The sequence below is a fragment of the Neophocaena asiaeorientalis genome, unplaced genomic scaffold (genome assembly GCF_003031525.2).
Source record: "Neophocaena asiaeorientalis asiaeorientalis breed wild unplaced genomic scaffold, Neophocaena_asiaeorientalis_V1.1 scaffold220, whole genome shotgun sequence".
NCBI lineage: Eukaryota > Metazoa > Chordata > Mammalia > Artiodactyla > Phocoenidae > Neophocaena > Neophocaena asiaeorientalis.
In genome coordinates this window covers 3,659,464-3,671,391 of record NW_020174042.1, presented here as the reverse complement: position 1 = coordinate 3,671,391, position 11,928 = coordinate 3,659,464, and the positions used below count along the sequence as shown (strand labels likewise).

Sequence of the window (11,928 nt, the reverse complement as noted above, 5' to 3'; positions counted from 1 at the left end):
CCCCCGCAAGGTTTTTGAGGGCGGAGACTGAATCTTATTTGTCTCTGTATCCTCAACACAGTATTTAAACATTAACGTGCTCAATTAATGTTTATAGAATAAATGAAATATGCTCTTGTAATTTTTTTCCAGACTATTTAATAAACAAAAATCATTCAAAAGAAATTCAAATAGAAATCTAGATCTTGTGGGCCAAATCAGATCCTATGCCTGTTTTTGTAAGTAGTTTTACTTGGACACGGCCAGGCTTAGTCATGTATGTATTGTCTATGGTTGCTTTGTGCTACAAGGGCAGAGCTGAGTATTTGAGACAGGAAATGTATGGCCCACAAAGCCCAACATATCTACTATTTGGTCCTCTCTGAAAGTTTGCTGATCCCTGATCTAGACCCACACATCCAACAGTTTCTTAAAAGGTAGGATTGTTTCTAAAAAGGGCCATAATGAATTACTATACCGTATATTCTTATAGATAAATTATATTACTTCATAAATTGTGCATAGACATCAGAATTTTGTAGAAATTAATGTAGACACAGATAATTATAGAGCAATTTCATAAGCGTAGGGTTAGATATAAATGGTTTTCCAGTGGTGGAACTTTCTACCTTGAGAAGTAATGATTACTTCACATGTAAACATAAGCAAATAGTCATCCTTTAGCAGAAAGCCTTGTGTAATTTGTTCATGTTATTGAACAATGCTGCCAGAAACATAGCTGATATGAAATGATGTCTATATTGCAATTTATACTTTAAGAACTTCTCTTAGACACAGATTCCAAAATGGCTCTGCTAAAAAGTGTTCTTCATGCAAGAGTACTTATAGCCAGAACACAGTTGTATGGTTTAAGAACAGAAATACAGTGTATCTTTGCATACACGGTGTGGTGTCAAGAGTTTACATTTGCAATACTGTTAATAAAGTTCAGGTCCAGTATTGTACATTCCTTGCAAGTCATCTTTAAAGGCAAATGACGAGGTCATTTAAAATTTAGAATTCTCTACGGGAAAATTAACTTCCTGTTTCTTATTTGTACCCATACTACATCGATAATAATTTTTGAACAACTACCTTTAATGCCACCTAAAGTCTGAAATGGAGCAGTAACTTAATTTGATAGAATATAAAATGAACACCTCAGCTACATTAAACTGTCCCAGTTGGGTGGGCACTCCTTGGGTACCCTGTTTCTGCCCCAAACATCCTGGGGAACCGCATTCACAGAGAATTCAGGGGTGGGCTAGCAGGGCTGTCAGCGAAGGCCACTGTCAACACAGGTGGCCTGATCACCTGACCAAACCGGGCTGACCCGAGGGTGGGAAGCTCTGGTCGTGGAGCAATGACTCCGCGTAACTGCGCAGGGTAAGCTACAGGCGCGTACACCATTTTCCCTTCGTTATGATAAGGATTTTTTTTCCTCCATTAACCTTTCACCTCCGGCGCACTGGACTGTAAGAGCAAGCGTTTAAAATTTTTCAAGTATGCAAAACTTAAGCACATTTAAAAATGAACCACATAAAAAAAAATGAACCACAAAAAAACCTCGCAGGCATGTTTCAGACCCTCCTCCCAGTGGGGTATGCGAAGCCAGCACAGGCGCGGAGTGGGCGCGCACCGTAACCGCGGGGTGTGAGATGACTGGGTGGAAGAAACTACCTAGCCCGCCAGCGCGCAGGCGTATTTCCGACCTCAGCGCCCAGTGGTCGAGCCCCCTTTCCAGTAATTTCGCTAGCCGTGACGTCATCCCGGTGCGCCCTTACGGTGCCTCCCAGAAGCCGCAAATTCATTTTTTGGTAAAGGGGTAAAAAGGAATGAACTGACCTCTTCCGCCCCACTTTGTTTTTAGTCCTTCTCTCTGAACGCGCCTACGCTTTGCAATGGAACGGGAGAGGGAAAGAAAACCGGCCAGAGCTCCAAGCGGCAGCAGGCAGGCATGACTCGGCGACGTCGCCAGCCACGTTACCCGGCGTGCCCCGCGCGGCGCCGGCGGAGGGACGTGGGGGGAGGGGTGGGGAGGAGAAGCGGCGGCGGCTGCGGATGTCGCTGCGACCGAGTGGCGTCTGAGCACACGGCGGCTGCTGAGCGCCCGAGCCGGGCCTGCGCCGGAGCCCACGCCAAGCTCCGCGGCCCCTCGCCCGCTACGGCGGCCTTGCGCCCGTTGTCACTGAGGCGACGTGCCCCACATTCTCCGCTGCTCGGGCTGGCCGGCTCTGGCGTCCCCTGGCTCCCCCTTGCTCGCCCGCTCCCTCCTGCGCGCCTGAGTCACCGCCGCCGCCATGGCCGAGAATGGTGAAAGCGGCGGCCCTCCGAGCTCCCAGGACAGCGCCGCCGCTGCCGAAGGTGCCGGCGCCCCCGCCGCCGCCGCTGCCTCCACGGAACCCAAGATCATGAAAGTCACCGTGAAGACCCCGAAGGAGAAGGAGGAGTTCGCAGTGCCCGAGAATAGCTCCGTCCAGCAGGTGAGGGCCGCCCGAGGCTCGGGGCGGGGTGGGGATGGCGGCAGGACCTCCTCCCGCGGCGGGAGAAGCTTTTGCAAGGGCCTGGGAGGAGGGGGTCGTCCCCGGAGCTGCCCTCGGCTTTTCTCCCGGGTCTCCTCCCAAGTTAGATCACACCCAGGTTCGTGGGTTTGCACCTGGGGACGCCGCAGAGGTTTGTGGCGGGGCCGCGCGGCCTGTTTGCGGAATGTGCCGACGCCGCTTTCCACAGCGCCTTCCTCCTGCTCGGGCTTCCGCAGACCCCCAGCCGCCTCCCCCAGCTCCCCGCCCCCAGCCGCCTCCCTCCGGCTCCTCACAAAGGAAAGGGACCCGCCGCCTGGCTCCAGGCGGGGTGGAGGCTGGGCGAGGGTTTGCCTTAGCCTAGTACGCGGTTTTGTCTCATGAAGGAAAAAAAAGAGGGGGTGCTCATTGTTTTACCTGCCTGCGGGTTAAGGTGGATTTTGGGGGGTGAGGATCACGTGTACATTTAGTTCTGCTGAAATCTTCCCCACCTTCCAGTCTTTAAAGAAAAAATTAACTATAATGTAGAAATTGCTTTCAGCCGCATTTTAATAGTATAAGGCTTAAGGAGAAAGGTGGATGACTTTCAGTTACGACTTGCTGGATTTCTTTTTAAAGTATATTTGTTATCCCTTAGATGCTAATCGTTGGGGAGGATTTTGTTTCATTTTAGAGGGATAGCTATGTTCTTCAGATACTAGCGCTTGCAATCTGATAAAAGAGAACGAAATTGGAGTTACTGGAGAAAAATAAAAAATAATTCACGGCTTAAAATCTGTTCAGGAATACAAATTTTGTAGTTAATAATCTTGAGGAATTTAACAAATCGTTTTAGTTTGTTGTTGAATATACGTCCCAGGATATTGCCCTAATTATTGAATTGATTTCAGGCAATGTGAACAGTTTATGAAGAAGCAAAAATTCCTGAAATGTACCTACAGATTTCCCTAGGAATAATAAATGATTGGGGTATTTTTTAATGTAATTCTGAAAGGTGGTGTGTAGTGAGAAACTTTGACCACCTATTGAATCACTTCTTTTGGTCTCTCAATTCTCCTATAAAAATTTTCCTTAACATTTTAATATTTTGCGGCCTACAGGAAAATTGAAATGTGCAGTGAACACCCATGTGTCCCTCACCTAAATTAGAGTTTTGCTTTATTTGCTGTATGGCACAATTAATCATTTATCAGTCAATTTGATTTTTGGGGTGCATTTCAAAGTAAGTTGCAAGTATTAGTACATGTTACCCTTAAAAAGCACTTAAGCAATGTGCATATCATTAACCTGAGTTCAATTTTTAACTTAAAATTTTTTTTTACGTAAGTTTGACTTGCAGTGAAATGCGCAAGGTTGCCATTCCACGAGTTTACACAAATACATACACCTGTTTAATCCGAAGCCTAATGGAGTTGTAGAACTTTGTAATTAACTAGAAAGTTCCCTCTTGCCCTTTTCCAGTCAGTTCAGTCACTCCCCTCTGTCAACCAGTGTTTTGATATTTTTCCTCCATGGACTTGTTTTGCTTATTCTAGAATTTCACATAAGTGGGATTATATGGTATGTACTCTTGGGAAAGGCTTTTTCATTCAGCTTAGTGTTTTTAAGTCTCGTGTATCCTCAGTAGTTCTTTCCTTTTCAGTGCTGTGTTGTCTTCCGTTGTATGAATATACCACCATAATCTATCCATTTTCCTGTTGAGGGTCACCTGGGCTCTTTCCAGTTAGTTGCTATGAGTACTCTTATACAAATCTGTATTGTTGGACAAATGCGTTTATCTCTCCTGTTACAAGTGCTTAGAAGTGGAATGACTGGGTCATAGCGTAGCTGTAGGTTTAGTTTCATAAGGAGCTATGTTTTTTAAAAGTGCTTGTACCATTTTACAGTCACACTGACAGTACATGGGAATTCCCGTTGCTCCACATTCCTCCTAACATTTGATAGTATCAGTCTTTTTTTAGTGGGTGTGTAGCCATATTAACTTTTGAAGCCTGTAGTTCTATCTAGGATTCCTGGTTCAGGTCTTCGCCATCCTGGCTGCTTTCAGTATTTTACTGTAAAAGATTAGAAATAAAGTCAATATTTTGTAAATAGAAGAATTCATTTAGTTCAGTTTATTATGCTTTTATCTGTGAGGATTTTTTAACTTTTTGTGATGGTGAAACTAGAATTTCAAATTCTGTGCAAGTTTTAGTTTTACTCCTCTGTAACCAAAGTAAAATTTTAATAGATAAAATTAAAGTCTCTGTAGCAACTTTTTGTCATGGCAGTTGAATTTTTGTTTTGACGAATACTTTCTGTTGAAGCAGAAAACGTGATAAAGATTGAAGCTCATCACTGCGTCAAGAACCAGAAGACAAATTGAACTACCTATGGGCTCTGTTAGGGGAAGTACATACAGAAAAATGTACAAGAATAAGAAAAGTAGTTTTCACATGGTTTGTAAAATTCCACCTGAAGCACAAAAAAAAGGATCTGTCATTTTATAATTTTAAATTTTTTCTAAGGGTTTCACAGATTTAAACTATTTGCTACAGATTAAAATTTGTCATTAAAATAAACTTAATGACGTTGAGATTTCACTAAAAATGTTTAGTAAAAAATTGGGAAGTATTTGGTTCAGAAAATTCTTATCTAATCTTAGAGGTAAAGAGGGTAAGCAAAAGACCTACAAAAGGATGATATTGAAAGCTTAGGCTTTCTATCAGGCAAATCCCATTTTCTGCAATTTAAATTTTCTTTCACTGTTTCTATATAATGTAAATTCTCAATACATTATGCTGAAGTAGTATTTATATGAACATGTTCTAATAATTGATGAAACTATATTAAATCTCTTAGGTATAAAAAAGTTGTAAGGTGGTTATTAATTTTCTTGTTTTTCCCTCAATTTCTGTTTGTATATAACAGGCAGAAACAAGATACTTTAATACAGTTTGTATTTAACACTCTTAACTTGTTCAATTGATAATAAAGCTTATACTTTTTAAAAATTAAAGTGAAATTTATTTTTCATTGCGTACTCAGAATCAGTTGAGTAATGTTTAAATTTCTAACTAAAGGTGGTTAGAATATAAACTTCACTATGTATGTTCCAAGATGATTTCATTAATAAGGGTTTTCATAATATAAGTAGATAGATTTTTAAAAATGTGTAATGGCAAAAAGTCCCTGTGTATGAGATTATGTTTTCTATTAATTATTCATTATTTTCTGTTGGAAACAGTTTGAGGATTTCTAAGTGTTAAACAAGATGAAGTCCAGAGGAATGTTGTCTGTGTGTGAGTGGTTAAAATTAGTGCAGAGAATGGGAAGGGCCGTTTTGTATACTAGCTCCTAACTAGCTTGTTCTGGGATTTTTGTGGCTCTCTAGATGATAGTGTAAGATTTTGAAATGCAGTCACCTGAAGTATTCAGGCAGTGTGTATTCTAGTTTTAGAAAATACCTTTGTCACTTGAATCTTTTAGAAAAATACTAGCATACTTAGACATAACGTAAATATTATGTATTGAATAGAAGTGAACCTTTCCTTGATAAGAGAAATTACATTGCATCAGTGTCATCATCACAAACATCATTTAAAATTATAGTTTGTAGGGTAGATCTAGAGCTCTTGTCCACAGTGGTGCCACCAGCCACATCTGACTGTTGAACACTTAAAATATGGCTAGACTGATTTGAAATGTGCTGTAGGGATAAAATACACACCAGATTTTGAAAACTTTTGGCTTGTTTCTTTGCATAATGTTTTCAACATTTATCCATGTTGTAGCATGTATCAGTACTTCCTTTTTATTGCTGAATAATATTCCCATGTATGGATATATATGTTACATTTTATTTTTCAATTAGTTGAGGAACATTTGGGTTGTTTCTACTTCTTCACCATTATGAATAACGCCTATGTGAATACTTATACAAGTTTTTTGTGGCCATATGTTTTCATATTTCTTGAGCATATGCCTGTGAGTTGAATTACTGGGTCATGTGATAGCTCTGTGTTTACCTTTTTGAGGGACTGCCAAACTATTTTTCAAAGTGGCTGTACCAATTTTTATTCCCACCAGAAGTGCATGAGGATTCCAATCACTTTCCATTGTGTATAACACTTGTTATTGGTCTGTCTTTGATCGTAGTCTTCCTAATTGCTATGAAGTACCTTACTGTGATTGCTTGGCTTCCTGTTGCTCAAGCAGCAGTTCTTAATATGGTCTGGGGGGTCACCAGGGCCCTTCTCGGAGGATCATAAGATCAAAATTAGTTTCATGATAGTTCTGAGAGGTTATTTGTGTTTTTCACTCTAGTTTTATCACAAACAAGCAGCGTACTTTTTCAGAATCTTTTAGATGTGAAAATCCAATTGTCTTCTATTATGAGACTAAAGTGATGTGCAAAAATTTAAAACAGTGCTATTCTTCAAACTAGGAAAATAGCTATTTTTCATAAAAAAGGTATTTAATGTAATGAGTTTGTTATCTTGAATGAATTTTTCAAAGATTTCTCAGTTTTAATTTCTAGTATATCAATAGATATAACCTACATAAACAAAAACTCTGGGGGTTCAAATTTGTAAGAGTTGTGTCCTGAGGCCAAAAATTGCTGCAATGGAGTATTTAATAGATTACGTAGATACTTATAAGATTGAGGATTGGGCTTCCCTAATGGCGCAGTGGTTGTTGGGAGTCCACCTGCCAATGTAGGGGATGCGGGTTCGAGCCCTGGTCTGGGAAGGTCCCACATGCCATGGAGCAACTAAGCCCGTGAGCCACAACTGCTGAGACTGGCGTGCCACAACTACTGAAGCCCACGCGCCTGGAGCTGTGCTCCATAACAAGAGGAGCCAACTCAATGAGAAGCCCACGCACTGCTACAAAGAGTAGCCCCTGCTCGCTGCAACTAGAGAAAGCCCGTGCGCAGCAGTGAAGACCAAGGCAGCCAAAAATAAATATATAAATTAATTAATTGAAAAAAAAGATTGAGGATTGACTTCAATAAATTACCGTTATTTCTTGCCTAGAAACTGTGGTAGCCTACTGGTCAGTCTCCCCCATTAATTCCTAGAGCAATCTCTGAAAAATATTAATCAGATCATTTTATTCTCTACATAAAACTAACAGCTCCCCATTGATCTTGGACTTATGTAATGTGGCCATGAGGCCCTGTGAGATAAGATTCTATCCTGTGTCTCCATTCTGACACCATCTTTCCTCCTTGGCTCTTGCTTTATTGACTTCTTAGTTCCTTGACCTGTTAATCACATTTTTTTTCCTGCCTCAGGAGTTTTGTGCAGTTTGTTCTTGCTACCTGGAACGCCTCCTACTCTTTGCCCATTCTCAGTGCAAAGGTCACTTTCTCAAAGAAGTATCCCTGATTTTCCAGAGTTGATTGGGATTCCCCATCGTACTTTCTCACAGCACCCTGTTTTTGGTCATAATTTATTACAATTTAAAGTCTATATGTGATTATTTGATTAATGCTTTTTTTTTGCTAGAGAGGATCTGTGATTGTTCACTATTGTGTTACCAGAGCTTAGCACATAGTATGTGTTCAGTAAATATTTGTTTACAAGTGAATCTGTCATATGCATGATGTGTAATTAATAATTACTACCAGTTGTTCAGTCATTACTGAATGCAGTACAGTTGTCCCTCGCTATCTGCCAGGGATTGGTTCCAGGACCCACTGTGGATACCAAAACCCACAAATGCTCAAGTTCCACAGTCGCCCTCTGCATTTGTGGATTTGGATGGCTGAGTGTGTACATAATCTCATTGGTTTCTAGCCCTCCTCTCACGGCTTCGTTTTAAACTGCTCTCGCCTTAGCTAACCACTCTTGACTGCCACAGGGTGTTCACTCTCGCTTCTGGTTACTGGAACAATTCTTCTAGAATAGCCTTTCTTTTTTTTTCCTTTTTTTTTTGCGGTACGCGGGCCTCTCACTGTTGTGGCCTCTCCCGTTGCGGAGCACAGGCTCCGGACGTGCAGGCTCAGCAGCCATGGCTCACGGGCCCAGCCGCTCCGTAGCGTGTGGGATCTTCCCGGACCGGGACACGAACTCGTGTCCCCTGCATCGGCAGGCAGACTCTCATCCACTGCGCCACCAGGGAAGCCCGAGAAGTTAATTCTTTACATAAAGTAGGGTGTGCTGCTAAATGTTTTATCAACTAGTTCTTTGGGGAAAAACAGCACTGATTTACTGTAGTGTTTGCTGATTTCCATTTGTAAATACCTCTCACCATGGAAGATTTTAGGCTACTGATTTTAAACTGGCTTACACAATTCCTGAAAATTCAGCAGTCTAGCTGGTAGGAGCCATTGCTTACAGTTGGTGTCTTAAGGCAGGTGTCAGCAAACTAGAGTGGGCCAAATCCACCATGCCCATGCACGTCTCTATTATCTATGCTTTCAGGACAGACCATGTGGCCCACAGAGCTGAAAGCATTACTATCTGTCCCTTTACAGAAAGTTTGCTGACCCCTGCCTTTAGGGCATTAGGGCTTACTGGATCTCGATTTTGTCACACTTCCTCAAAACCCTTCTCATTGGAAAATTTTGCCATGACTTAAGTTTAACAGTGTGACCAATAGAGATAATGCAAGCTACATATGTAATTTAAGTTCTCTCAGCCACTTCAAAAATAAAATTAATTTTTTATTAGAATATTTAGAACATAAAATTTACCCTCTTAACCATTTTTGAGTGTACACTTCAGTGACATTAAATACATTCATATTCTTGTGCAACCATCACCACCATCCATCTCCAGAACTCTGTTCACCTTGAAAAACTGAAACCCTGTACCTGTTAAACAATAGTTCCCCATTATCTCCTCCTGCCAGCCTCTGGCAACAACCATTCTACTTTTGGTCTCTATGAATTTGACTACTATAGGTTTCTCATAAGAGTGGAATCATAGTATTTGCCCTTTTGTGACTGACTTTCACTTAGCGTAGTGTCCTCAAGTTTCACCCATGTTGTAGCATGTGACAGAATATCCGTCCTCTTTAAGGTTGAATGATGCTCCATTGTATGTGTATACCATTGTATGTATATACCCACTTTGTGTATCCATTCAGCTGTCAGTGTCACTGGGTTGTTTCTATCATTTGGGTATTGTAATGTTAAATATGTTTTATTTAACCTAGTATATCTTAAGTATCATTTCAACATGTAATTGATATTTTAAAAATTGAGATATTTTACTTTTTTTTTCATATTAGGCATTCAAGATCTGGTGTGTATTTTACACACACAGCACATCTCAATTTGGACTAGCCCCATTTCAAGTGCTCAATAACCACATTTGGTTAGAGACTTCCGAATTAGATAGCATAGCTAATAAAGTCTTCATGCTTCATTCCCTACTTACCTCTCCCCCTTTATTCACTGCATTTCAGCCATTTTTAAGTCTTTCCCTCCAACTATCACTAGCTCTTTCCCTTTCTGAGCTTTTGCCAATGCTGCTAATGACAGTAACATAACAGTACTTATTCCAGGCTTATCAAGGCATACTGCATTATTGTTATTTTTTTTAAGTTTCACTTTATGGTGAAAGTACTGTTGTTTCCTCTTTTTTAAAGTGAAGAAACCGGAACTCAGATTAGTAATGTGATTAAATTTATACGCCTGTTAAATAGTGCAGCCTAGATTGAAATCCAGTGACTAACTTTGGAGCCCACACCTAACCACTGCTCCAAGCTGCCTTGACTTTCCTCTGGTTGGCTTTTCAGCCTTTGGGTTTATTTAAATGTCAGTTCATTAAAGGTTGATTGGACTCATCAATCTAAATTAGATCAATGACTATAATCTCTTGATACCATTTTGTGATTATATGGACTTTTTCCTCTCCACCCCATACTGTCAGAATTTACAAAGGTAGGGGTGTTTTGCTTACCTCTTAATCCCATTGTACCTACCTCGTATTGCACTTGGCACACATTGAATAATGCAAATATTTATTGAGTGAATGAACAAATAGTGTTTTAAAGATTTATTTGCAGTATTTTGTACTTAGTTGGGACTATTTTAACAATGTGATTTACTTAGAAAAATGTGACGTTTATTCGTAGTTCAATCAAATGTCTAAAGGCATTATTTTAGTTGTTTTTGTATCTGAGCAGCTTAAAAAGAAAATCCCATTAAAATTAGGATTGGGAATTTATTAAGAGACTAAAGTTGCTATCTTCAAATCTGTTTGATGCCAATATTACTGAGTTAACATACCGAACAAATTCCATTTATTATAAGCATAAATAAAATGTATATATATGCGCCTCTATCTTGCAAATACTTTCATTACAAGAAGATATGAACTCTGGTTTGTTCCAGGTAAGTTCATGCCATTCTGAGTTAGTTTGATGTTCTGTAGATATGACAACACAGACTGCTTGGTTTATTGATTAAGCAGCTTCTATACAGATTTCTAGACTAGTAAAATGTTTTTGATAAATTTTGTATAGCCTTTAAAGCTCTCTCCAGTTTTCATAAAGGATATGGCTTTATTCATTTTTAAAATACAGACTGCAAAGAAAATGAAATACATTATGCATGCTGTTACTTTAGGAGGTTCAAATGATGTAGAAAAGTATGAAATAAGGGGACCCGTTCAAAAAAAGTTACTCTAAATGTGTATCTATCTATCTGATTCGGTCCGGAAACGTGTTTCTCTATTTACCCATATATAATTTTCTATTTATTCCTGTTAAGCAGATGGATTATTACCCACACTTTTACCTTACTCTTTTTATTTGTATCTTTGCAGTCTTTCCATATTGGCATGTGTAGAGCTAACTCATTCCACTATTTATGATTATTTGTGTTTTTATTAATATTTTGAGAAGTAGGGAAAGGGTGTTGTCATTATTAACATTGAAATGTGGTCTGCATTTTGGAGAGAGCATGAACCTTGGAATTTGAGAGATCTGACTTTCGGCAAGGCGCTTGACGCCTCTGAGCCTCACAGGCCACATTTTTTTTTTTTCTTAACAACTTTATTGGGGTATAATTGCTTTACAATGGTGTGTTAGTTTCTGCTTTATAACAAAGTGAATCAGTTATACATATACATATGTTCCCGTATCTCTTCCCTCTTGCGTCTCCCTCCCTATCCCACCCCTCCAGGCGGTCACAAAGCACTGAGCTGATATCCCTGTGCTATGCGGCTGCTTCCCACTAGCTATCTACCTTACGTTTCCTAGTGTATATATATACATTTTGGTACATGACTCTTTGAATTATGGTTTCCTCAGGGTATATGCCCAGTAGTGGGATTGCTGAGGTATATGGTAGTTCTATTTGTAGTTTTTAAAGAAAACTCCATACTGTTCTCCGTAGTGGCTGTATCAATTTGCATTCCCACCAACAGTGCAAGAGTGTTCCCTTTTCTCCACACCTTCTCCAGCATTTGTTGTTTCTAGATTTTTTGATGAT

At 40.0% G+C, this 11,928-nt stretch overlaps 1 protein-coding gene across 2 annotated transcripts in view; it reads left to right on the top strand.

Moving 5' to 3' along the window:
* The first annotated feature begins 2,061 nt into the window (after positions 1 to 2,061).
* The window catches only part of UBQLN1 (ubiquilin 1), a 45,608-nt gene continuing 35,741 nt past the window's right edge, over positions 2,062 to 11,928 (top strand). Inside the window, exon 1 of one of the 2 annotated variants that reach the window (XM_024753776.1) lies at positions 2,062 to 2,462. In XM_024753776.1, coding sequence (XP_024609544.1) covers positions 2,280 to 2,462 — 183 coding nt within the window. In that variant the 5' untranslated portion in view covers positions 2,062 to 2,279. The remainder of the gene's footprint in view (positions 2,463 to 11,928) is intronic. The other variant, XM_024753777.1, reaches the window with a different exon arrangement.